General features: G+C 47.8%; 1 protein-coding gene across 2 annotated transcripts in view; it reads right to left on the reverse strand.

Annotated features, from left to right (window-relative positions):
- The window catches only part of PANK4 (pantothenate kinase 4 (inactive)), a 243,774-nt gene extending 217,889 nt beyond the window's left edge, over positions 1–25,885 (reverse strand). For both annotated transcript variants that reach the window (XM_063943091.1, XM_063943090.1), the window contains exon 1: positions 25,732–25,885. In XM_063943091.1, coding sequence (XP_063799161.1) covers positions 25,732–25,849 — 118 coding nt within the window. In that variant the 5' untranslated portion in view covers positions 25,850–25,885. The remainder of the gene's footprint in view (positions 1–25,731) is intronic.
- Positions 25,886–27,743: the final 1,858 nt, after the last annotated feature.

Here is a 27,743-nt window from a genome sequence, read left to right on the forward strand (position 1 = left end):
AAATACGCAGTGTGTATGCACCTTTAGGCAAAATCGTGGTCTAGGTTGGGTTCCAAAAGCCAGATTCTTAATTGGGACGGATAGTAAAATTCTGGTGAAGTGGTTCGGTATACAGGATATCAAAGATCAGGTAGACGTGAAGTCAAGTCTCAGAATTTATATTAGTACAGAGTAGGTAGCAGACACAGAAGGTAGTCAAAAGCCACACATGGATTCTTAGAAGAAGCATGGTGTGCAGTAGTGAGACACGTATCACTGGCAAACACGTAGGGCCTGGCCTGGCCAACGGGTTCAGTATGGTATGCTGGCGGTCGGGCTCCCGGCGACCAGCATACCGGCGCCGGGAGCCCGACCGCCGGCTTACCGACAGTGTGGCGAGCGCAAATTAACCCCTTGCGGGCTCGCTGCGCTCGCCACGCTACGGGCACGGTGGCACGCGCTATTTTATTCTCCCTCCAGGGGGGTCGTGGACCCCCACGAGGGAGAATAAGTGTCGGTATGCCGGCTGTCGGTATGCCGGCTGTCGGGATCCCGGCGCCGGTATACTGTGCGCCGAGATCCAGTCAGTCGGCATACTGAAAACCACCCCTGGCCAACCTGTGGCTCTACAGCTGTTGTGAAACTACAAGTCCCAGAATGCCCTGCTACACTTTAGGAAATGCTAAAACTGTGGCAGAGCATGCTGGGATGTGTAGTTTCACAACAGCTGGAGAGCCACAGGTTGGCCAGGCCACTAGACGATATTGTATACAATGTGCCTCATTCAGACACATCGTTCACAATAGCGTCCAGTGTATATGCACTATATCGCTGATGATGTGCTCTCTCTCCTGTACATTGTTGGCCTGGCATTGATCAGCAGACATTTCACAACCTTCTGAAGTGTGCAACAAATTGTGACAGTTGGTTATGTGCAATACAAGCAGAGTGATAGGGAATAAGTTTCTTCTGAGTCTTACGACCTGCTCACTTCTCATTGCACTAGTCACTATAAGAGGAGATAACATTTGATGGTTATTATAGGGGAAGAAAACTACCTTGTTTTTGCTTGCACCCCTTTGAGGTACAAGTAAGCAAGATTGAGGTTTTCCTCCTTTAATTACCAGCAATGTTATAATTGTAGGCTAATAGCCCTGACTTCTTTAAAATGTTTTGAACGTTTGGTGTTAGGACACGTCAAGGCACACTTTCCGGTGGGCTTTGACCCTTTTCAATTTGCCTACAGGGCAAATCGATCTACGGATGATGCTGCATTTACTATGTTACATCATGTACAAACACATTTGGAAGGAAAGAATACCTACATACGAATTTTGTTGATTTTAGTTCTGCTTTCAATACCATTGTGCCAAATTCTTTAGTTTTTAAGTTGTCCATAATGGCCTTAAACAGTTTTACTTGTAAGTGGTTGCTACACTTATTATCGGATAGGCCTCAGGTTGTCAGGCTGGGGAGCCTATCCTCGGGGGAAGTGGTGTTGAATGTAGGCATTCCACAGGGATGTGTCCTTAGTCCACTACTGTATTCATTATTCACTCATGATTGTGAGTCCACATCAGATTCCATGAAAATTGTTACGTTTTCGGATGATACCGCTATTGTGGGTTTAATTAGCAATCAGGATGAGAATGCATGCAGAAAAGAGGTTGTTAGTTTATTAGAGTGGAGCAGGGTGAATAGTTAAATCATAAACACATCAAAAACTAAGGAGATGATAATTGATTTCAGGGAGCGAAACAGTGCCCCAAATTTACCTGTTCTTTTGGATGGAAAAAGTATTGAGCAGGTGGAGTCTTAATTTTTTGGGATTTTTATTTCAAATTCTCTGTCTTGGTCTTTACATTCAAATTTTCTTGGTAAAAAAAGGTGCAGCAACATCTTTTTTCCTAAGGAAATGAAAATCTGCTAGCGTAAGTAAATTTATGCTGCGGGGTACACTGGGCTCCACAAGGAATGGACAATGGGGTGTAGAGTAGGATCTTGACCCGAGGCACCAACAGCCTCAAAGCTTTGACTGTTCACAGAATGCATAGTGCCGCCTCCTTTATCACCCCGTCTCCCAGCACAGTATCTCAGTTTTGTAGTTGGTGCTGCAGTAGCAGGCACTTAACAGAAGAAGCTTTCTTTCTGAGGAAAAAAGTGAACACTTCAAGGGCAGCAGCAGTGTTACATGTCAGAAGACATTCACTGCTGCAGCTCCGGCTCTCCCCAGCGGCGCTGTACACTCCCGAGCCCTGGTTGCCCGGGTAACTACAGCAGGAGGCTCCGGTTTTCTTCTTGTCAGGCACACACGACGGGGGCTCTCTGGGATCGCGTGGCCGCGCTTCGGGAGGTGGTAAGTGGGTACCGCTTGCGGGACACGGTCTTTATCGCGATCCGGCGCGGTCAGTGGGAGGCGGGCCGCACGCGCTGGTGGTGGACACTGTGGCAGTACAGGCGATCCCACTAGATCACCAGGGCATGGGACAGGTCAGGTTGCTCTATAAACCGCTTTATTAAAGCCCGCAGTACCCGGTGGTTTTGCCAGCAGAGGGAAAGAGCTTGGATCTGAAGCCCCTCCCCCAGCGCGCCATTTTCTGCAAATGTTCCCGCCCTGGAGCTGCATATCTGTCTCTCTCTCACTCCCTGGCAGTGTCTGCGGCGCCATTATCCCTCGGCTCACTGTTCCTGGCAATGATTGGGCAAATCCTCTTATGTAAAGCCGCCTGGTTGTCAGTGCTGTGACTTTACAAGACACTTAAGTATTCTACCTGCCTTTTTTAGTCAGTGTTAGTAAGAAAGAGTGCACTTAGTCAGGGTTTCCTAGTACAATTACCCTGTGATATACATCCAGTTCTTACTGTGTACTGTTATATCTATTGTTATATAGCTGTGTAAGCTAGTCCAGTGCAGTATTATTGTTAGTAATAACCTCTGCATTGTACAGAATGTGACTATTTGTGTGTGCATTTGATAGCTGAGTGGTGTCCATTTCGTGTCTTTCACTCAACCTGCTATCCCTATATTCTATAACCTGAGGGGGCTTGGTGCGTCAGGTTTTATCTAATATAGGATTTTCACAAAGATATACTGTATTACGTATTTTCTCTGTGATTTAGTCACCATATCTCTCCTTTATCTCTGCTGGTGCGGACTACACTGCGCAGGGGTTTGGGCTAGGGGTATTGTGCTGCTGACAAATTGTACTGTGTTACCTGATACTGCAAGTTATATCATATCTGCTTATAAGGGTAATGGTTCTGGGGCTGAACACACTGCCGGTGTTGCTGAAGCCGCAGATACCTATGAGGAGAATATAGCAGCTTTGGGCTCTGGTTCTGGGGACTCCTTGCCCCCCCAGTGGGACGGTGGCAACGGGGGCAAATAATGACCCGCCGTGGGTCGCTTTTTCCACGCTTCTGCATACGCTAGTTCATAAACTAACACCCCCTATGGGACCCCCAATGCCGGTACAACCGTTTGTGGTCCCTGCAGCTAACCCGCCATGGGCGGATGATTTATCTGCTCAAATAAAGAAGTTGAACCAGTCCCTGACTACTAAAAAGTCTGACCGTCGCTCGCCTACGTCCAAGGGGTCCTCTAAGCGAGCGCTTGTCTCCTCACAATCCACTGCTGTCACTGACACCTCGTCGGATGAAGACGGCACTTACACTGACCCCACAGGTTCTGACTCAGATACGGCTGATGGGGAGGGTGGTTCACATGTGGATGTTCCTGATCTTTTGGAGGCTATTAAGTTAATTTTACAGATTACGGATGATCCCGAGCCATCTGTTCCTCCTAAGAAACCAGACAGGTTCAAGCGTCAGAAGGTGATTAAACAAGTTTTACCTCACTCTGACGACCTAATTAATATACGTCAGGAACCCTGGGAAAACCCGGGTACGAAGTTTGTGCCTCAAAAGAAGATGCTGGCTCGCTATCCCCTCGCGCCGGAGCTGTCTAAAAATTGGGAAACGCCTCCTCCAGTGGACTCACATGTGGCTAGGATGGTGGTTTCCTCAGCTTTTCCGGTCACCGCTGTCACGTCTCTAAAAGAGCCTACGGATAAACGCGTGGAGGGTTGTCTGAAAGCGATTTACACCCTCGCGGGTGCTGCACCAAGGCCCACTATTGCAGCTACTTGGGCTGCAGAGGCCATTGAAGCATGGGCCTTGGAGTTAGACGCTGAAATCTCCTCTGACCATGCTAGACAATGCTTGTCTTATATTGTCACAGCTTCTCGTTATATTACAGAGGCGGCTTCTGATGCCGCTATCCTGGCAGCCAAGGCCTCTACTACGTCAGTCCTGGCTCTAGGGTATACCCAGGAATGGTTGAAGACCACTTCAGATGCCTGGGTGCGGGAAGTCGTCACTCGAGCCTTCAAAAACCGACCCCCTCATCGATTTTGCCAGACAGATGTCCCGTTGGACAAGACAAAGACAAACACTCTACATTCAGTGGTACAGACCCTCCTGGATACAGGAGTCGTAGTACAGGTGCCTCTTGCGCAGAGGGGCCGACGGTACTATTCTCCGCTGTTTCTAGTCCCGAAACCGAATGGGTCCTCCCGGCCCATTCTCAACCTCAAAGCATTGAACAAGTTTGTGAAGGTTTCCAAGTTCCGGATGGAAACCCTTCGCTCTATAGTTCTGGCCTTGGAACCTGGGGACTTCATGGTCTCCCTGGATATACAGGATGCTTACCTGCATATTCCTATAGCACTGTCTCATCAGCAATACCTGAGATTTGCGATTGGCAACTGCCATTACCAGTTTCGGGCTTTACCTTTTGGTTTAACAACGGCTCCGCGAGTCTTTACAAAAGTCATGGCAGTGATGACGGTGGTACTCCGCCGTCAAGGGGTCAGGATACTGCCGTATTTGGACTTGTTAATCCTGGCAAATTCCCCAGAACTTCTCCTGCGTCATCTAGATGTGACGGCCCGGTTTCTGAAAGCGCACGGGTGGCTCATCAACTGGAAGAAGTCATTCCTGATCCCTGCTCAGAGCATGGTGCATCTGGGAGCACTATTGGACACTCACAACCAGCGGTTGTTTCTGTCTCAGGAGAAAGTCCTGATACTTCAGGACAGGATTCGTTGCTTGCTCTCTCGTCCGCAAGTGTCGATACATTCGGCGATGCAGGTGCTGGGTCTCATGGTGTCAGCATTCGACATGGTGGAGTACGCTCAATTTCACTCTCGCCCTCTCCAGAGGCTGATTCTAGCCAAATGGGAAGGCCTGCCTCACCGGATCAGGCCTCAAAAGATCTCATCGACTCCGGAGGTCCGTCTGTCGCTGCTCTGGTGGCTCCGGGACCAACAACTGTGCAGGGGCCGTCCGTTCTGGATATCCGACTGGGTCCTGTTGACGACAGATGCCAGTCTAAGAGGTTGGGGCGCGGTGCTGGAGCAACACTCCCTTCAGGGGCGGTGGACCAAGGAGGAGTCCCTCCTCTCGATCAATATTCTGGAGTTGCGGGTGGTCTTCAACGCCTTGAACCTAGCCCAGCATTTAATTCAGAACCGTCCTGTTCAAGTACAGTCGGACAACGCCACCACAGTGGCTTACATAAATCATCAAGGCAGCACTCGAAGCCGCCTAGCAATGAAGGAAGTCTCACGGATTCTACAGTGGGCAGAACGCCATCTACCGGCATATCAGTAATATTCATTCCGGGAGTCCTGAATTGGGAAGCGGACTTTCTCAGTCGTCAGGACATGCATGCAGGCGAGTGGGGCCTCCATCCAGAAGTGTTTTAACTCCTTGTGGAAAGGTGGGGCCTTCCAGACGTAGATCTGATGGCGTCTCGACACAATCACAAGGTTCCGGTCTTCGGAGCAAGGACAAGGGATCCTCAAGCAGCATTCGTGGATGCGCTGGCGGTACCGTGGAGGTTTCGGCTGCCGTACGTGTTCCCTCCGGTGTCACTCCTGCCCAGGGTAATTCGGAAGTTCAAGCAAGAAAAATAAGAATTTACTTACCGATAATTCTATTTCTCGTAGTCCGTAGTGGATGCTGGGGACTCCGTCAGGACCATGGGGAATAGCGGCTCCGCAGGAGACAGGGCACAAAAGTAAAAGCTTTAGGATCAGGTGGTGTGCACTGGCTCCTCCCCCTATGACCCTCCTCCAAGCCTCAGTTAGGATACTGTGCCCGGACGAGCGTACACAATAAGGAAGGATTTTGAATCCCGGGTAAGACTCATACCAGCCACACCAATCACACTGTACAACCTGTGATCTGAACCCAGGTAACAGCATGATAACAGCGGAGCCTCTGAAAAGATGGCTCACAACAATAATAACCCGATTTTTGTAACAATAACTATGTACAAGTATTGCAGACAATCCGTACTTGGGATGGGCGCCCAGCATCCACTACGGACTACGAGAAATAGAATTATCGGTAAGTAAATTCTTATTTTCTCTAACGTCCTAAGTGGATGCTGGGGACTCCGTCAGGACCATGGGGATTATACCAAAGCTCCCAAACGGGCGGGAGAGTGCGGATGACTCTGCAGCACCGAATGAGAGAACTCCAGGTCCTCCTCAGTCAGGGTGTGCCCCTGACCAAGTATCAGCTCGGCAAAGTTGTAAAGCCGAGAGCCCTCGGGCAGCCGCCCAAGATGAGCCCACCTTCCTTGTGAAATGGGCATTTACATATTTTGGCTGTGGCAGGCCTGCCACAGAATGTGCAAGCTGAATTGTACTACACATCCAACTAGCAATCGTCTGCTTAGAAGCAAGAGCACCCAGTTTGTTGGGTGCATACAGGATAACAGCAAGTCAGTTTTCCTGACTCCAGTCGTCCTGGAAACTATATTTTCAGGGCCCTGACAACATCTAGCAACTTGGAGTCCTCCAAGTCCCTAGTAGCCGCAGGTACCACAATAAGCTGGTTCAGGTAAAACACTGACACCACCTTAGGGAGAAACTGGGGACGAGTCCGCAGCTCTGCCCTGTCCGAATGGACAATCAGATATGGGCTTTTGTGAGACAAACGCCGCCAATTCTGACACTCGCCTGGCCGAGGCCAGGGCCAACCGCATGGTCACTTTCCCTGTGAAATATTTCAAATCCACAGATTTGAGCGGTTTAAACCAATGTGATTTGAGGAATCCCAGAACTACGTTGAGATCCCACAGTGCCACTGGAGGCACAAAAGGGGGTTGTATATGCAGCACTCCCTTGACAAACTTCTGGACTTCAGGAACTGAAGCCAATTCTTTTTTGGAAGAAAATCGACAGGGCCGAAATTGGAACCTTAATGGACCCCAATTTGAGGCCCATAGACACTCCTGTTTGCAGGAATGCAGGAAACGACCGAGTTGAAATCTCTTCGTGGGGCCTTCCTGGCCTCACACCACGCAACATATTTTCGCCACATGTGGTGATAATGTTGTGCGGTCACCTCCTTCCTGGCTTTGACCAGGGTAGGAATGACCTCTTCCGGAATGCCTTTTTCCCTTAGGATCCGGCGTTCAACCGCCATGCCGTCAAACGCAGCCGCGGTAAGTCTTGGAACAGACATGGTACTTGCTGAAACAAGTCCCTTCTTAGCGGCAGAGGCCATGAGTCCTCTGTGAGCATCTCTTGAAGTTCCGGGTACCAAGTCCTTCTTGGCCAATCCGGAGCCACGAGTATAGTTCTTACTCCTCTACGTCTTATAATTCTCAATACCTTGGGTATGAGAAGCAGAGGAGGTAAGACATACACCGACTGGTACACCCACGGTGTTACCAGAACGTCCACAGCTATTGCCTGAGGGTCTTTTGACCTGGCGCAATACTTGTCCAGTTTTTTGTTCAGGCGGGACGCCATCATGTCCACCTTTGGTCTTTCCCAACGGTTCACAATCATGTGGAAGACTTCCCGATGAAGTCCCCACTCTCCCGGGTGGAGGTTGTGCTGAGGAAGTCTGCTTCCCAGTTGTCCACTCCCGGAATGAACACTGCTGACAGTGCTATCACATGATTTTCCGCCCAGCGAAAAATCCTTGCAGTTTCTGCCATTGCCCTCCTGCTTCTTGTGCCGCCCTGTCTGTTTACGTGGGCGACTGCCGTGTTGTTGTCCCACTGGATCAATACCGGCTGACCTTGAAGCAGAGGTCTTGCTAAGCTTAGAGCATTGTAAATTGCCCTTAGCTCCAGTATATTTATGTGGAGAAAAGTCTCCAGACTTGATCACACTCCCTGGAAATTTTTTCCTTGTGTGACTGCTCCCCAGCCTCTCAGGCTGGCCTCCGTGGTCACCAGCATCCAATCCTGAATGCCGAATCTGCGGCCCTCTAGAAGATGAGCACTCTGTAACCACCACAGGAGAGACACCCTTGTCCTTGGAGATAGGGTTATCCGCTGATGCATCTGAAGATGCGATCCGGACCATTTGTCCAGCAGATCCCACTGAAAAGTTCTTGCGTGGAATCTGCCGAATGGAATCGCTTCGTAATAAGCCACCATTTTTCCCAGGACTCTTGTGCAATGATGCACTGACACTTTTCCTGGTTTTAGGAGGTTCCTGACTAGCTCGGATAACTCCCTGGCTTTCTCCTCCGGGAGAAACACCTTTTTCTGGACTGTGTCCAGAACCATCCCTAGGAACAGCATACGTGTCGTCGGAAACGGCTGCGATTTTGGATATTTAAAATCCACCCGTGCTGTCGTAGAACTACTTGAGATAGTGCTACTCCGACTTCCAACTGTTCTCTGGACCCTGCCCTTATCAGGAGATCGTCCAAGTAAGGGATAATTAAGACGCCTTTTCTTTGAAGAAGAATCATCATTTCGGCCATTACTTTGGTAAAGACCCGGGGTGCCGTGGACAATCCAAACGGCAGCGTCTGAAACTGATAGTGACAGTTCCGTACCACGAACCTGAGGTACCCTTGGTGAGAAGGGCAATTTGGGACATGGAGGTAAGCAACCTTGATGTCCAGGGACACCCTATTGGTTCGCTATCACTGCTCTGAGTGACTCCATCTTGATTTGAACCTTTGTATGTAAGTGTTCAAAGATTATCCATTTAGAATAGGTCTCACCGAGCCGTCCGGCTTCATTACCACAATATAGTGTGGAATAATACCCCTTTCCTTGTTGTAGGAGGGGTACTTTGATTATCACCTGCTGGGAATACAGCTTGTGAATTGTTTCCAATACTGCCTCCCTGTCGGAGGAAGACGTTGGTAAAACAGACATCAGGAGCCTGCGAGGGGGAGACGTCTCGAATTTCCAATCTGTACCCCTGGGATACTACTTGTAGGATCCAGGGGTCCACTTGCGAGTGAGCCCACTACGCGCTGAAACTCTTGAGACGACCCCCCACCGCACCTGAGTCCGCTTGTACGGCCCCAGCGTCATGCTGAGGACTTAGTAGAAGCGGTGGAGGGCTCTGTTCCTGGGAATGGGCTGCCTGCTGCAGTCTTCTTCCCTTTCCTCTATCCCTGGGCAGATACGACTGGCCTTTTGCCCGCTTGCCCTTATGGGGACGAAAGGACTGAGGCTGAAAAGACGGTGTCTTTTTCTGCTGAGATGTGACTTGGGGTAAAAAAGGTGGATTTTCCAGCTGTTGCCGTGGCCACCAGGTCCGATGGACCGACCCCAAATAACTCCTCCCCTTTATACGGCAATACTTCCATGTGCCGTTTGGAATCTGCATCACCTGACCACTGTCGTGTCCATAAACATCTTCTGGCAGATATGGACATCGCACTTACTCTTGATGCCAGAGTGCAAATATCCCTCTGTGCATCTCGCATATATAGAAATGCATCCTTTAAATGCTCTATAGTCAATAAAATACTGTCCCTGTCAAGGGTATCAATATTTTCAGTCAGGGAATCCGACCAAGCCACCCCAGCGCTGCACATCCAGGTTGAGGCGATCGCTGGTCGCAGTATAACACCAGTATGTGTGTATATACCTTTTTAGGATATTTTCCAGCCTCTCAGCTGGCTCCTTGAGGGCGGCCCTATCTGGAGACGGTACCGCCACTTGTTTTGATAAGCGTGTGAGCGCCTTATCCACCCTAAAGGGTGTTTCTGGCGGGAAAGGGTATACCGCCAATAATTTTCTATCGGGGGAAACCCACTCATCATCACACACTTCATTTAATTTATCTGATTCAGGAAAAACTACAGGTAGTTTTTTCACACCCCACATAATACCCTTCTTTGTGGTACTTGTAGTATCAGAAATATGTAACACCTCCTTCATTGCCCTTAACATGTAACGTGTGGCCCTAAAGGAAAATACGTTTGTTTCTTCACCGTCGACACTGGAGTCAGTGTCAGTGTCTGTGTCGACCGACTGAGGTAAATGAGCGTTTTACAGCCCCTGACGGTGTTTGAGACGCCTGGACAGGTACTAATTTGTTTGCCGGCCGTCTCATGTCGTCAACCGACCTTGCAGCGTGTTGACATTATCACGTAATTCCTTAAATAAGCCATCCATTCCGGTGTCGACTCCCTAGAGAGTGACATCACCATTTCAGGCAATTGCTCCGCCTCCTCACCAACATCGTCCTCATACATGTCGACACACACGTACCGACACACAGCACACACACAGGGAATGCTCTGATAGAGGACAGGACCCCACTAGCCCTTTGGGGAGACAGAGGGAGAGTTTGCCAGCACACACCAAAAACGCTATAATTATACAGGGACAACCTTTATATAAGTGTTTTTCCCTTATAGCATTTTAATATATATATATATACATATCGCCAAATAAGTGCCCCCCCCTCTCTGTTTTAACCCTGTTTCTGTAGTGCAGTGCAGGGGAGAGCCTGGGAGCCTTCCCACCAGCATTTCTGTGAGGGAAAATGGCGCTGTGTGCTGAGGAGAATAGGCCCCGCCCCCTTTTCGGTGGGCTTCTTCTCCCGTTTTTCTGAGACCTGGCAGGGGTTAAATACGTCCATATAGCCCCCAGGGGCTATATGTGATGTATTTTTAGCCAGAATAAGGTACTATCATTGCTGCCCAGGGCGCCCCCCCCCAGCGCCCTGCACCCTCAGTGACCGCTGCTATGAAGTGTGCTGACAACAATGGCGCACAGCTGCAGTGCTGTGCGCTACCTTATGAAGACTGAAGAGTCTTCTGCCGCCGGTTTCTGGACCTCTTCACTTTTCGGCATCTGCAAGGGGGTCGGCGGCGCGGCTCCGGGACGAACCCCAGGGTGAGACCTGTGTTCCGACTCCCTCTGGAGCTAATGGTGTCCAGTAGCCTAAGAAGCCAATCCATCCTGCACGCAGGTGAGTTCACTTCTCTCCCCTAAGTCCCTCGTAGCAGTGAGCCTGTTGCCAGCAGGACTCACTGAAAATAAAAAACCTAACAAAACTTTTACTCTAAGCAGCTCTTTAGGAGAGCCACCTAGATTGCACCCTTCTCGGCCGGGCACAAAATCTTAACTGAGGCTTGGAGGAGGGTCATAGGGGGAGGAGCCAGTGCACACCACCTGATCCTAAAGCTTTTACTTTTGTGCCCTGTCTCCTGCGGAGCCGCTATTCCCCATGGTCCTGACGGAGTCCCCAGCATCCACTTAGGACGTTAGAGAAAAGGAATTCTGCTTCTCATAGCTCCAGCGTGGCCCAGACGGCACTGGTTCTCAGACCTGCAAGGCCTATCGTCAGAGCGTCCAATTCTACTTCCACAACGCCCAGACCTCCTCGTTCAGGGCCCCTGTGTCTACCAGGACCTAGCCCGGCTGTCTTTGACGGCGTGGCTCTTGAAGCTTCCGTCTTAAGGGCTAAAGTGTTTTCTGAGGCGGTCATTCAAACTATGTTGCGGGCCCGGAAACCGGCTTTGGCTCGGATTTACTATAGGGTCTGGCATTCTTACTTTGTTTGGTGCGCATCTAACGATTATGACGCTTCCAAGTTTAGTATAGCCAAGTTGTTGGCTTTTCTTCAGCAGGGCCTGGACTTAGACCTGCGTCTGGCCTCCCTCAAGGTTCAAATATCTGCCTTGTCGGTGTGGTTTCAGAGAAAAATTGCGACCTTACCTGATATGCATACCTTTACTCAGGGCGTGTTGCGTATCCAACCTCCCTATGTCCCGCCTGTGGATCCTTGGGACTTGTCGTGGTTTTGGAGGCGTTACAAGAGTCTCTGTTTGAACCTCTTGCTTCAGCTGACCTTAAGTGGCTTTCCCTTAAGGTGGTGTTTCTGCTGGCTATTGCTTCAGCTAGAAGAGTGTAGGATTTGGGTGCCTTGTCCTGTAGTTCCCCATATCTGATATTTCATTGTGACCGGGCGGTTCTTAGGACTCGTCCCAGCTATCTACCTAAGGTGGTTTCTTCGTTCCACCTTAATCAGGAGATTGTAGTTCCGGCACTTGTTTCTCCTGATCTGTCTCCCAAAGAGCAGTCTTTGGATGTGGTACGGGTATCTATGTGAAGAGAACTGCTCCTATTAGGAAACCTAATTCTCTCTTTGTACTGTTTGGATTTCACAAACGTGGCTGGCCTGCTCACAAGCAAACTTTGGCCAGATGGATTAGAATGGTGATTGCACATGCTTATGTGAAGGCTGGTCTCTCTGCTCCTGATCACATTAAGGCCCATTCTACTCGGTCTGTTGGACCTTCTTCGGTGGCCCAACGTGGTGCGACCCTTGAACAATTGTGCAAGGCGGCTACATGGTCCTCTGTGAACACGTTCATAAGGTTCTATGCCTTCGATACTGCCGCTTCCCAGGATGCTTCCTTTGGACGCCGGGTTCTTGTGCCCGCTACAGTGCATCCCCTCCCATAAGGAACTGCTTTAGGACATCCCCATTGTCCATTCCTTGTGGAGCCCAGTGTACCCCACAGCAGAAAACGAGTTTTATGGTAAGAACTTACCCTTGTTAAAACTCTTTCTGCGAGGTACACTGGGCTCCACAAGGTGCCCACCCTGACGCACTTAGCTTCTTTGGGTTGGTATGGCATTAGCCGCTGACACGTCTCCTGTCGTGAGAATGCGGTGTTGTGGCTACTAACCGTTGTCGTCTCTTTTCCTGCTACTGCATTGGACTGGTTAACTAAAAACTGAGATCCTGTGCAGGGAGGCGGGTGATATAGGAGGCGGCGCTATGCATTCTGGGAACAGTCAAAGCTTTGAGCCTGTTGGTGCCTCGGATCAAGATCCTACTCTACACCCCATTGTCCATTCCTTGTGGAGCCCAGTGTACCTCGCAGAAAGAGTTTTAACAAAGGTAAGTTCTTACCATAAAACTCGTTTTTTATCGTAGTGTTGTGGAGAGTGTACAGACCTACGGGATTGCCATATGGCACGGAAACTGTAATGTTGCAGAATGAAAGGATCTGGATCGGGTGGTTAGGACAGTGGGTAGAGTAATCGGTGTAAGGTTGCCAGGTATCTATGATACAGTATATATGAAAAGAGGATCCTTAAGAAATCTATGGCCATTTTGGAGGATTTTAGTCATCCAAACTACCCAATCTTTGCAAGATTGCCATCAAATAAGACGCTTTAGGGCTGTTTTTCGCACATAAAAAGGACTGTATAACAGCTTTTCTCCTGAGTAGATATGTTAAACTGTCGAAATGTCTCAATTTTAGGTCTTGAAATGTAACTTGCTGCTCGTCTGTTTTATGTGATATGGTTTTTTGCGGGACAAACCTGCACCTTCTCGCACATAAGAAGATACAAATTTGTCCCCAAACTCACCCAACAAAATAGCCTGCAAGTTTTTAAGTTCTATTATATTGTTCGATGAAAACTCACATAATGTAATGTCTTATTTCATTACATTGTGAGAGTTTGACAGAAGCATGTACAGATCAGTGAGCTATGAATTCACCACCCACAGCCCAGGGGTGGCGGCCATAGGCCCGGTCTTCATCCCTGTCCCTTAGGTGCTAGGGGGGGGTACCCCTTTATTGTGGGGGTCCCCACTCCCCCAGGGAACTCCGGGCAGGGGTGACTAGCTGAGGATTTAATGCCACGGCTGCAGGGACCTATATAAACGTATCCCCCGGCTGTGGCATTATCTCCTTGACTAGTGGAGCCTGGTGCTGGTTTCAAAAATACAGGCGACCCCCACGTCTTTTTTCCCCCTGTATTTTTGGAACCAGGATTGGTCCAAGAGCCCTGTGCTGGTTGTTAAAATTCGGGGGAACCGCTGCTCTTCCAACTGAGCTCTGTGGCAGAGTTCATCTGTTCTGTACGAGGAGCACTAACAACACCTGCAATAAAGGGACAGGTTGCTTCCAATCTAATGCACTAGGACGCACGAGCAGCTTCTAGTGACCAAACTGATATGCGGCATGTCTATATTCTGTGTGTGACTGCAACTGTATTTCCATACAAAATGCTATGCAACAATGTAACGTGGCATTTCAGATGCACACACAGAATACAGGCATGCCGCATATCGTTTTAAGCAGCAGGATCTGCTTGCACGTCCTATTGCATTACTTTGCAAGTAAGACGCATTTTCACTGGAAAAAAAAAAAAAACACAAAAAAGACGCTTGGAGCTACAGAGTCCTACCATGTCATAGCGCGACTTAAAAGGACTGTTTAGCGTGACTGCAGCAAGGATGTAAGATGATACATCTGTAATATTAAAATATATATATATATATATATATATATATATATATATATATATATATACATACACACATGTACATACACATATACATACACATACACACACACACACACAGCACTCATAACGGACTTATACAAAACACAAGACACCCAGCAACGTTTCAGATTTTGCTCCGTCCTCAGGCTACAGCAAAGGAAAGCAAACAGTGAACATACCTTTATACCGTCAAGAAACGGATACACTGTCTTTTTTGAAGGTATAAAAGTATGTTCACGGTTTGTTTTCCTTTGCTGAAACCTGTAGCCTGAGGACAGAGTAAAATCTGAAACGTTGCTGCTGGGCCAGAGTGTCTTGTGTTTTGTATAAGTCCGTTATGAGTGCCGCTGTCTGCCCCTTCTACATGTCTCTGTGAGCTGTGCACCGCGGCAGATAAACTGTTTGCTGTTTGACGATTTGGAGTGCCTACTAATTGGAGATTTTATAATTATATATATATATATATATATATATATATATATATATATATATATATATATATATATATATAAATAAATTTACTTACCGATAATTCTATTTCTCGTAGTCCGTAGTGGATGCTGGGAACTCCGTAAGGACCATGGGGAATAGCGGCTCCGCAGGAGACTGGGCACAAAAGTAAAGCTTTAGGACTACCTGGTGTGCACTGGCTCCTCCCCCTATGACCCTCCTCCAAGCCTCAGTTAGGATACTGTGCCCGGACGAGCGTACACAATAAGGAAGGATTTATGAATCCCGGGTAAGACTCATACCAGCCACACCAATCACACCGTACAACCTGTGATCTGAACCCAGTTAACAGCATGATAACAGAGGAGCCTCTGGATAGATGGCTCACAACAACAATAACACGATTTAGTTAACAATAACTATGTACAAGTATTGCAGACAATCCGCACTTGGGATGGGCGCCCAGCATCCACTACGGACTACGAGAAATAGAATTATCGGTAAGTAAATTCTTATTTTCTCTGACGTCCTAGTGGATGCTGGGAACTCCGTAAGGACCATGGGGATTATACCAAAGCTCCCAAACGGGCGGGAGAGTGCAGATGACTCTGCAGCACCGAATGAGAGAACTCCAGGTCCTCCTCAGCCAGGGTATCAAATTTGTAGAATTTAGCAAACGTATTTGCCCCTGACCAAATAGCTGCTCGGCAAAGTTGTAAAGCCGAGACCCCTCGGGCAGCCGCCCAAGATGAGCCCACCTTCCTTGTGGAATGGGCTTTTACAGATTTTGGCTGTGGCAGGCCTGCCACAGAATGTGCAAGCTGAATTGTATTACAAATCCAACGAGCAATAGTCTGCTTAGAAGCAGGAGCACCCAGCTTGTTGGGTGCATACAGGATAAACAGCGAGTCAGATTTTCTGACTCCAGCCGTCCTGGAAACATATATTTTCAGGGCCCTGACTATGTCCAACAACTTGGAGTCCTCCAAGTCACTAGTAGCCGCAGGTACCACAATAGGTTGGTCCAGATGAAACGCTGAAACCACCTTAGGGAGAAAATGAGGACGAGTCCTCAATTCCGCCCTGTCTGAATGGAAGATCAGATAAGGGCTTTTACAGGATAAAGCCGCCAATTCTGACACGCGTCTGGCCTAGGCCAGGGCCAACAGCATGACCACTTTCCATGTGAGATATTTTAACTCCACAGATTCAAGTGGTTCAAACCATTGTGACTTTAGGAACCCCAAAACTACATTGAGAACCCAAGGTGCCACTGGAGGCACAAAAGGAGGCTGTATATGCAGTACCCCTTTTACAAACGTCTGAACTTCAGGAACTGAAGCTAGTTCTTTCTGGAAGAAAATTGACAGGGCCGAAATTTGAACCTTAATGGACCCCAATTTTAGGCCCATAGACACTCCTGTTTGCAGGAAATGCAGGAATCGACCTAGTTGAAATTCCTCCATCGGGGCCTTACTGGCCTCGCACCACGCAACATATTTTCGCCTAATGCGGTGATAATGCTTTGCGGTTACATCCTTCCTGGCTTTGATCAGGGTAGGGATGACTTCATCCGGAATGCCTTTTTCCTTCAGGATCCGGCGTTCAACCGCCCTGCCGTCAAACGCAGCCGCGGTAAGTCTTGGAATAGATAGGGTCCTTGATGGAGCAGGTCCCTTCTTAGAGGTAGAGGCCACGGGTCCTCCGTGAGCATCTCTTGAAGTTCCGGGTACCAAGTCCTTCTTGGCCAATCCGGAGCCACGAGTATAGTTCTTACTCCCCTCCGTCTTATAATTCTCAATACTTTTGGTAAGAGAGGAAGAGGAGGGAACCCATACACTGACTGGTACACCCACGGTGTTACCAGAGCGTCCACAGCTATTGCCTGAGGGTCCCTTGACCTGGCGCAATACCTGTCCAATTTTTTGTTTAGGCGGGATGCCATCATGTCCACCTTTGGTTTTTCCCAACGGTTTACAATCATGTGGAAGACTTCTGCTGAGGAAGTCTGTTTCCCAGTTGTCCACTCCCGGAATGAACACTGCTGACAATGCTATCACATGATTTTCCGCCCAACGAAAAATCCTTGCAGCTTCTCTACGTGGGCGACTGCCGTGATGTTGTCCGACTGGATCAGCACCGGCTGACCTTGAAGCAGAGGTCTTGCTTGGCTTAGGGCATTGTAAATGGCCCTTAGCTCCAAGATATTTATGTGAAGTGATGTCTCCAGGCTTGACCACAAGCCCTGGAAATTTCTTCCCTGTGTGACTGCTCCCCAGCCTCGCAGGCTGGCCTCCGTGGTCACCAGGACCCAGTCCTGAATGCCGAATCTGCGCCCTCTAGAAGATGAGCACTCTGCAACCACCACAGGAGAGACACCCTTGTCTTTGGTGACAGGGTTATCCGCTGATGCATCTGAAGATGCGATCCGGACCACTTTTCCAGCAGGTCCCACTGGAAAGTTCTTGCGTGGAATCTGCCGAATGGAATTGCTTCGTAGGAAGCCACCATTTTTCCCAGGACCCTTGTGCACTGCTGCACTGACACTTGGCCTGGTTTTAGGAGGTTTCTGACTAGTTCGGATAACTCCCTGGCTTTCTCCTCCTGGAGAAACACCTTTTTCTGGACTGTGTCCAGGATCATCCTTAGGAATAGAAGACGTGTCGTCGGGATCAGCTGCGATTTTGGAATATTAAGAATCCAACCGTGCTGCCGCAACACTACTTGAGATAGTGCTACCCCGACTACCAACCGTTCCCTGGATCTTGCCCTTATCCGGAGATCGTCCAAGTAAGGGATAATTAAAACTCCCTTCCTCGAAGGAGTATCATCATTTCGGCCATTACTTTGGTAAAGACCCGGGTGCCGTGGACAAACCAAACGGCAGCGTCTGAAACTGATAGTGACAGTTCTGTACCACAAACCTGAGGTACCCTTGGTGAGAAGGGTAAATTGGGACATGGAGATAAGCATCCTTGATGTCCAGAGACACCATATAATCCCCTTCTTCCAGGTTTGCCATCACCGCTCTGAGTGACTCCATCTTGAATTTGAACCTTTGTATGTAAGTGTTCAAGGATTTCAGATTTAAATTAGGTCTCACCGAGCCGTCCGGCTTCGGTACCACAAACAGCGTGGAATAATACCCCTTTCCCTGTTGTAGGAGGGGTACCTTGATTATCACCTGCTGGGAATACAGCTTGTGAATGGCTTCCCATACCGCCTCCCTGTCGGAGGGAGACGTCGGTAAAGCAGACTTTAGGAAAACGGCGAAGGGGAGATGTCTCGAATTCCAATTTGTACCCCTGAGATACCACCTGAAGGATCCAGGGGTCCCCTGTGAGTGAGCCCACTGCACACTGAAAATTTTTGAGACGGGCCCCCACCGTGCCTGAGTCCGCTTGTAAAGCCCCAGCGTCATGCTGAGGACTTGGCAGAAAACGGGAGAGGGCTTCTGTTCCTGGGAATTGGCTGTTTGCTGCAGCCTTTTTCCTCTCCCTCTGCCACGGGGCAGAAATGAGGAGCCTTTTGCCCGCTTGCCCTTATGGGGCCCAAAGGACTGCGCCTGATAATACGGCGTCTTCTTATGTTGAGAGGCTACCTGGGGTAAAAATGTGGATTTTCCAGCCGTTGCCGTGGCCACCAGGTCTGTTAGACCTACCCCAAATAACTCCTCCCTTTTATAAGGCGATACTTCCATATGCCTTTTGGAATCAGCATCACCTGACCACTGTCTTGTCCATAACCCTCTTCTGGCAGAAATTCGACAGCGCACTTACTCTTGATGCCAGTCGGCAAATATCCCTCTGTGCATCACGCATATATAGAAATGCATCTTTTAAATGCTCTATAGTCAGTAATATACTGTCCCTATCTAGGGTATCAATATTGTCAGTCAGGGAATCCGACCAAGCCACCCCAGCACTGCACATCCAGGCTGAGGCGATTGCTGGTCGCAGTATCACACCCGTGTGAGTGTATATACATTTTAGGATATTTTACTGCTTTCTGTCAGCAGGTTCCTTAAGGGCGGCCGTATCCGGGGACGGTAGTGCCACCTGTTTAGACAAGCGTGTGAGCGCTTTATTCACCCTAGGGGGTGTTTCCCAACGTGCCCTATCCTCTGGCGGGAAGGGGTATGATGCTAATAAAAACTGTTAATTCCTAAAAAGTTATCGGGGGAAACCCACGCATCATCACACACTTCATTTAATTCCTCAGATGCTGGAAAAACTACAGGCAGTTTTTTCTCACCCAACATAATACCCTTTTTAGTGGTACTGGTATTATCAGAAATGTGTAAAAACATTTTCCATAGCCTCAATCATGTAACGTGTGGCCCTACTGGAAGTCACATTCGTCTCTTAATCGTCGACACTGTAGTCAGTATCCGTGTCGGCGTCTGTATCTGCCATCTGCGGTAACGGGCGTTTTAGAGCCCCTGATGGCTTTTGAGACACCTGGACAGGCACAGGCTGAGTCGCCGGCTGTCTCATGTCATCAATCTTTTGTAAAGAGCTGACTCACATAATTCCTTCCATAAGCTCATCCACTCAGATGTCGACTCCCTAGGGCAGGCATGTCCAAACTGCGGCCCTCCAGCTGTTGTGAAACTACATATCCCAGCATGCCCTGACACAGTTTTGCTGTCAGAGAATGCTAAAGCTGTGTCAGGGCATGCTGGGATGTGTAGTTTCTCAACAGCTGGAGGGCCGCAGTTTGGACATGCCTGCCCTAGGGGGTGACATCTCTGTTACAGGCAATTGCTCCGCCTCCACCTCATTTTCCTCCTCATACATGTCGACACAACGTACCGACACACAGCACACACACAGGGAATGCTCTGATAGAGGACAGGACCCCACTAGCCCTTTGGGGAGACAGAGGGAGAGTATGCCAGCACACACCAGAGCGCTATATATATATATATATACAGGGATAACCTTATATAAGTGTTTTTCCCCTTATAGCTGCTGTATTGTTATACTGCGCCTAATTAGTGCCCCCCTCTCTTTTTTAACCCCTTTCTGTAGTGTAGTAACTGCAGGGGAGAGCCAGGGAGCTTCCCTCCAACGGAGCTGTGAGAGAAAATGGCGCCAGTGTGCTGAGGAAATAGGCTCCGCCCCCTTCTCGGCTGCCTTTTCTACCGTTTTTCTGTGGAATCTGGCAGGGGTTAAAATTCATCCATATAGCCCTGGGGGCTATATGTGATGTATTTTCGCCAGCCAAGGTGTTTTTATTGCTGCTCAGGGCGCCCCCCCCTAGCGCCCTGCACCCTCAGTGACCGAAGTGTGAAGTGTGCTGAGGAGCAATGGCGCACAGCTGCAGTGCTGTGCGCTACCTTGGTGAAGACAGGATGTCTTCTGCCGCCGATTTTCCGGACCTCTTCTTGCTTCTGGCTCTGTAAGGGGGCCGGCGGCGCGGCTCTGGGACCGAGCTCCGAGGCTGGGCCTGTGTTCGGTCCCTCTGGAGCTAATGGTGTCCAGTAGCCTAAGAAGCCCAATCCACTCTGCACGCAGGTAGTTCGCTTCTTCTCCCCTTAGTCCCTCGATGCAGTGAGCCTGTTGCCAGCAGGTCTCACTGAAAATAAAAAACCTAAAACTAAACTTTCACTAAGAAGCTCAGGAGAGCCCCTAGTGTGCACCCTTCTCGGCCGGGCACAAAAATCTAACTAACTAACTGAGGCTTGGAGGAGGGTCATAGGGGGAGGAGCCAGTGCACACCAGGTAGTCCTAAAGCTTTACTTTTGTGCCCAGTCTCCTGCGGAGCCGCTATTCCCCATGGTCCTTACGGAGTTCCCAGCATCCACTAGGACGTCAGAGAAATATATATATATATGTGTGGATCATTAGATCGACAGTCACTAGGTCGACAGGGTTGGAAGGTCGACAGGGTTGGAAGGTCAAAAGGTCGACATTATTATTACAGGTTGAGTATCCCTTATCCAAAATGCTTGGGACCAGAGGTATTTTGGATATCGGATTTTTCCGTAGTTTGGAATAATTGCATACCATAATGAGATATCATGGTGATGGGACCTAAATCTAAGCACAGAGTGCATTTATGTTACATATACACCTTATACACACAGCCGGAAGGTAATTTTAGCCAATATTTTTTGTAAGTTTGTGCATTGAACAACGTGTGTGTACATTTGCACAATTCATTTATGTTTCATATACACCTTATATACACAGCCTGAAGGTCATTTAATACAATTTTTTTAATAACTGTGTGTATTAAACAAAGTTTGTGTACATTGAGCCATCAGAAAACAAAGGTTTCACTATCTCCAGTGATCGCAAAAACGCGCTGTAGCGCGTATTTTACCCGGTTTTGAGTTCAGGGGACTCACTTCTCTAAAATGGGAGGGTCCCTGGGGACGTGCTCCACTGCGGCCAATTACAATCTTGTTAAATGAGCGATTCCACTGTGGGGGGGGGGGGGAGGAGGGGAGTAACACGGAGGCGCCGATTCGTCACTTATGGACGCGGCAGACTGAGCGCTGCTGTTGTTGGATACCTTCGCTTCGGCGCCCTCGGATCGTTCCCGCACTCATGTACTGAGCGGCCCGCCTCTACATAGGTCAGTGTCCCCGCCGCTACGGTCAGCAGAACTGAGCGCCGGACGGTGTGTGTACAGTGTATATCTCACACCATATCCCGGTCTCTGCGCTGCCGTGTACTGACCACTTGCTGCCCGCTGTATTTGTGCCTGCATATGGGCTCTGCCAGTGAGGAGGTGCTCGCACTGTGCCAGGGTGTAAGTGGAGGGGGCCAGTTACATGCGTGTGTTCCCGGATTGTAAGGGGAGAGGGTCAATGTGTGCCCAGGGTATAAGAGGTGGAGGATTATGAGATGAGCAGCTGCTGTGTGTGTGTGTCTGGGGTATGAGGTGGGCAGCTTCTGTGTGTGTGTCCAGGGTATGAAGTGGGCAGGTGCTGTGTGTGTGTGTGTCCAGGGTATGAGGTGGGCAGATGGGGTGTGTGTGTGTGTGTGTGTGTGTGTGTGTGTGTGTCTGGGGTATGAGGTGGGCAGCTTCTGTGTGTGTGTGTGTCCAGGGTATGAAGTGGGCAGGTGCTGTGTGTGTGTCTGGGGTATGAGGTGGGCAGCGTGTGTGTGTGTGTGTGTGTGTGTGTGTGTGTGTGTGTGTCCAGGGTATGAGGTGGGCAGATGCTGTGTGTGTGCCCGGGGTATGAGGTGGGCAGCTTCTGTGTGTGTGTCCAGGGTATGAGGTGGGCAGGTGCTGTGTGTGTGTGTGTGCCCGGGGTATGAGGTGAGCAGCTTCTGTGTGTGTGTCCAGGGTATGAGGTGGGCAGGTGCTGAGTGTGTACCCCGGGTATGAGGTGGGCAGCTCCTGTGTTTGCCCAGTGTATGAGATGGATAGCTATGACGTTAAGGCCACTGTGGAGAAGTTGGAGGGTTCATGGCAGGATAGTGGTTATACTATTTTTACTTATGGGATAAACAATTATTCAGATTTCCTCACTCATTCGTGATGTAAAAACTTTCAGCAAACTTATTATTTATGCAGTGGGTTTGTTTAGCTAAGATGGGTAATGAAGTGCCATGGATGGGGCCACATGCACAGGTTAATTAGTGGGTTTGTAGATTGGCAGAAGTCTGGTTTGTGTGGAACGTATAACGGTAACTATCTATGTATGTGGTATTCTGGCCTGAGTTATGGACATGTGCAGCTCTGTTGTGACTGATCCCTATAGCATAGAGGCCATATACAGCCTGTCAGGATGCAGAGATCGGGAGCTGCTGGTGGCGAGACCTGTAATGTCCACTGCAGCGTTGGGGATGGCAACGGGGAAGACTGTCTGCACGCACTGTCTATGAGTAACACACACACACACACACACACACACACACTGTCTAAGGGGCTCTACCTGGCGCAATGTATAAGTGGCATTACTGTGTGATGTAATGCAAATAACTAACACTAAATGTGTGGTGTAATGTGAATTGGTACTCTTATGCGGTCACGTCCCTTTTACATGAAGACATGCCCCTACATTTTGCTGCGCGCCTTCGGCGCGCACTGTCCCTGATTTCGATGTAGTACAGAAGGGGAGGCACCAATTCACTTTCTGGCACAGGCCACTAAAATGTCTAGATACAGCTCTGGGGCAGAGTGTCATGTGTGCTACACAGCCCAGCAGTATCGTCATCCCCTCCCCCTTATTGCAACACTTTTGAAGTGTCCAAATCAAGTCTGTGTCTTAATAAGTAATAAGATTAATAACCTTTATTTTGATGGGACCCAAAAAAGGACGGGTAGGACCCCAATTTTTTAAAAGTGAAGGGTCCCTGGGACCCACTTTTTTTTGGGCTCAGCGCGATCACTGATCTCACCCTCACGCAAAAAAGTCCGTATTTCGGAATATTTGGATATGGGATACTCAACCTGTATTATTATTGGTGTCGTTTTCTTTGTAGAGTGGCCGGGAACCCCAATTAGTGCACCGTGTCCCCTCGCATTGCTCGCGAGCTTCGGGCAAGATTACCGTTCCAATCGTAGTCCACGTGGATCGTTAAGTATGACCTTTTGACCTAGCACATGTCAACCTAGAAACCCTGTTGATCTTCCAACCCTGTCGACCTAGTGACTGTCGACCTAGACAGTGTTGATCCTCAGACCGGATCCCATGTATACATACACATAATTAACAGTTAGCGTAGCATAGAATTACAGCTCTATACATTAAAAGCTGAACCTGAAAAGATATAACTTAACCATAACAATTTACATATTGAAAATATAGGAAAAACAAACCCTACTAAGTAGAAGCTGGAAATATTTACACTTCTTGTCCCCTCTAACCTACATGACTTGAGCAGAGCCTTCTCTGAACTAGACAAATGTTCCTTTTAACCTACAAAAAACAAAAGATTAAAACATCACTGGCTGACAGATGGAGAACTCTGGTAGGTTCCAGTCTTTGCCAACACAAGCTAGTACCGTTGCAATACAGCCAACACAGTGGCAAACGCAGGATTTGCATGGGGGGGGTTTCCAGAACTGTGTAGAGCCAATTACGGGGGTGGGGACTGAGCTGACCCAGTATATGCTGGGTCCGTAAAACTAGTGTGTGTGTGTGTGTGTGTGTGTGTGTGTGTGTGTGTGTGTGTGTGTGTGTGTGTGTGTGTATATATACATATCTACACATAAATATACCATATATATCTACACATAAATATACCATATATATCTACACATAAATATACCATATATATATATATATATATATATATATATATATATATATATATATATATATATATACACACACACACATATAGCATATTAAGCATGTATATATATATATACACACACACATACACATACAGTACACGTGTATATATATATATACACATGTATATATATCATATGTGTGTGTGTTTATATGTATGTATATACACGTGTATATATGTATGCACATGGATATATATGTACTATAATTAAAATAAAGTAAACTTTTATTGCACTTACAAGTGCCACCAGGAAGACAGCAGGCTGCAGAGGACGCCAGACAGCCATTAATAATACTCATGCAGCTAAAAAAAAATATATATATATATATTTTTTTTTTTTAGTGGAGGGTGGTTTCTGGGTGCTCGGAAACCCCCCCTGGGTGCGCCACTGCAACAGTATAATAAAAGGGCTCATAGAGAAGCTATGTTACTACACTTTAAAGACATACATAAAGAATGTTACCAGCATGTTATACTGTACCTACCAACAAATTGCATTGATATAAAAGACAGAACAAATATGGCAAACATACTTCAGTGAGCACCTCTAGCCTAAATAAAGAGCACTAGGTTTAGAGATTAGCTGCAGCTACATACTTCTCACTCTGCCCCATTAGATTATAGGTACTCTGATCCCGCTCAGTAACGGATTTACAAGGTGAAATTATATAGGCCTGGTGCACATGGCAAGGACTGTCATCTTTACAAATACAATGCTGTTATGTAAATAGGTGAATACAGGTTTGCATGGTTGTATCCAGTTTTAGATAATAATGCACAGAATAAAACGAACAAGGCACATGATTAATGCATCTCCCAGACAGCAATGTATACCTAGACTATAACAAGGTCAGACAACCAGCCATAAAAAGCCTAATATACAGACAGCTTTTTATTGTACTAGTCTACAGCATATGTGGCCTGATGCTGAGGTTACTAGAATGTCACCATCACTTAGTACAGCCTCTATGCCAGTGTACCCAGTGAAATACTCTCAGGATGTGTTGCAGTACACTGAGCAATACACATTCACTACTATGTAAACAATCATAATTGAGAGTAGTGGAAACTGTTTCAGCAGGTTGTTTACTTTCTACTTCACGTCCCTGCAGTGTAGCTGCTGCGGCATCATGGGAGTTGTAGTTCCAGAGGAACATCATATTAGGTACTTCATATTCGACTTGTCAATTTCAACTACAAAACCCAGAAATCTCCGCGGTCGTGGTGGTTTCTGGGACATGTAGTTCCAAAGTCTTTTATAGGCGCCTGATGTGACCGCATAGTGTGAGTGGCGAATGACTACACTTCCCAGCATGCCGGGCGGCGCAGAGCAATTTAGTGTGTAGAACAGCTAACTTGCTGCAACTGCCTGCCTGATGGAATCCTCTAGTCCCTAGGACACAGCGACTCATCGTCACTCACCTCCTCACACCGCCGCACTTACCTATATCTATGGCGAATCGCTTGGCGTTCTCCAAATTGCGGAATATCTCGTCGGGCGGCAGGGTGATGCTTTTATCCATGCTGGCCCCACTCTTACCTTTGCCTCCGCTCGCCGCCATGTTGGATGTCCCGCTAAACTAAGCTGTGCGCATACATTTGAATGCGTTTTGCATATATTATGATAATGAGGTGGAGCAAGGTAATGCGGGAGGACGGGCACTACTGCAGGCTATATGGTGAATGGGCATGTGGGAAACAGCACTGCTTGGGGGAACTAGATATTGCTCATCATTGGGCATACTTACCTTGATGATGTTACCCATACTTGCCTACTTTTGAAAATAGGTTTAAGGGAGATTGTAGGCAGTAGCTGAGGGGGCGTAATGTTCTGCCGAAAGGTTGTGTTTAGGTCCACCCATGGGCTGGGTGTGTACTGCAGTCAGTGGCAAGTGAAACTAAAGGAGGATACACACTCAGTGGCGCACCCAGGGGGGGTTTCCGAGCACCCAGAAACCCCCCTCCACTAAAAAAAAATATATATATATTTTTTTTTTTTAGATGCATGAGTATTATTAATGGCTGTCTGGCATCCTCTGCAGCCTGCTGTCTTCCTGGTGGCACTTGTAAGTGCAATAAAAGTTTACTTTATTTTAATTATAGTACATATATATCCATGTGCATACATATATTCACGTGTATATACATACATATAAACACACACATATGATATATATACATGTGTATATATATACGTGTACTGTATGTGTATATATATATATATATATATATATGCATGTTTAATATGCTATGTATATGTGTGTGTGTGTGTATATATATATATATATATATATATATATGGTATATTTATGTGTAGATATGTGTATGTATATATATATATATATATATACGGTATATTTATGTGTAGATATGTGTGTATATATATATATATATATATACACACACACACACACACACTAGTTTTACGGACCCAGCATATACTGGGTCAGCTCAGTCCCCACCCCCGTAATTGGCTCCACCCAGTTCTGGAAAAAAAACCCATGCAAATCCTGCGTTTGCCACTGACACTAGGAGATTTCTGCCTAAAAAAATAAACGATATTGACATAAATGTCATTATTTTTTATTTTTAGCCTGAGATCGTCCAGTGTGTATGGGAGTAATATTGGTGAACAATGCGCACTCCCACACACCATTCAGCGATCACCAATATAGAGCTGACATGCAGCTCAACCAGTCAATGGCCCTCATTTCGAGTTGTTCGCTCGCAAGCTGCTTTTAGCAGCATTGCACACGCTAAGCCGCCGCCTACTGGGAGTGAATCTTAGCTTATCAAAATTGCGAACGAAAGGTTCTCAAAATTGCGAATAGAAATTGCTTTGCAGTTTCTGAGTAGCTCGAGACTTACTCTTCCAGTGCGATCAGTTCAGTGCTTGTCGTTCCTGGTTTGACGTCACAAACACACCCAGCGTTCGCCCAGACACTCCTCCGTTTCTCCAGCCACTCCCGCGTTTTTCCCAGAAACGGTAGCGTTTTTTCACACACTCCCATAAAACGGCCAGTTTCCGCCCAGAAACACCCACTTCCTGTCAATCACATTCCGATCACCAGAACGAAGAAAAAAACTCGTAATGCCGTGAGTACAATACCAATCTTCATAGCAAATTTACTTGGCGCAGTCGCAGTGCGAACATTGCGCATGCGCAATAAGCGGAAAATCGCTGCGATGTGAAAAAAATTACAGAGCGAACAACTCGGAATGACCACCAATGTCGGGCTGAGCTGCATGTCAGGGAATGCCGGAAGTGACGTCACTGATCGATATCGTTGAACGGTAACATTCAGTGTGTACGCACTATGGGGTATATTCAATCGATGTTGGATCCTTTCCGCCGAAAAGGATCTGGCATCTAAGTATTCAATGAGCGGCGGATTTGGGCGCTCCCGACAATGTCAACCCAACTTTTTTTAAAGTCGGATTAACATTGTCGGAAAC

This window comes from Pseudophryne corroboree, chromosome 10 (genome assembly GCF_028390025.1).
Source record: "Pseudophryne corroboree isolate aPseCor3 chromosome 10, aPseCor3.hap2, whole genome shotgun sequence".
NCBI classification, from domain to species: domain Eukaryota; kingdom Metazoa; phylum Chordata; class Amphibia; order Anura; family Myobatrachidae; genus Pseudophryne; species Pseudophryne corroboree.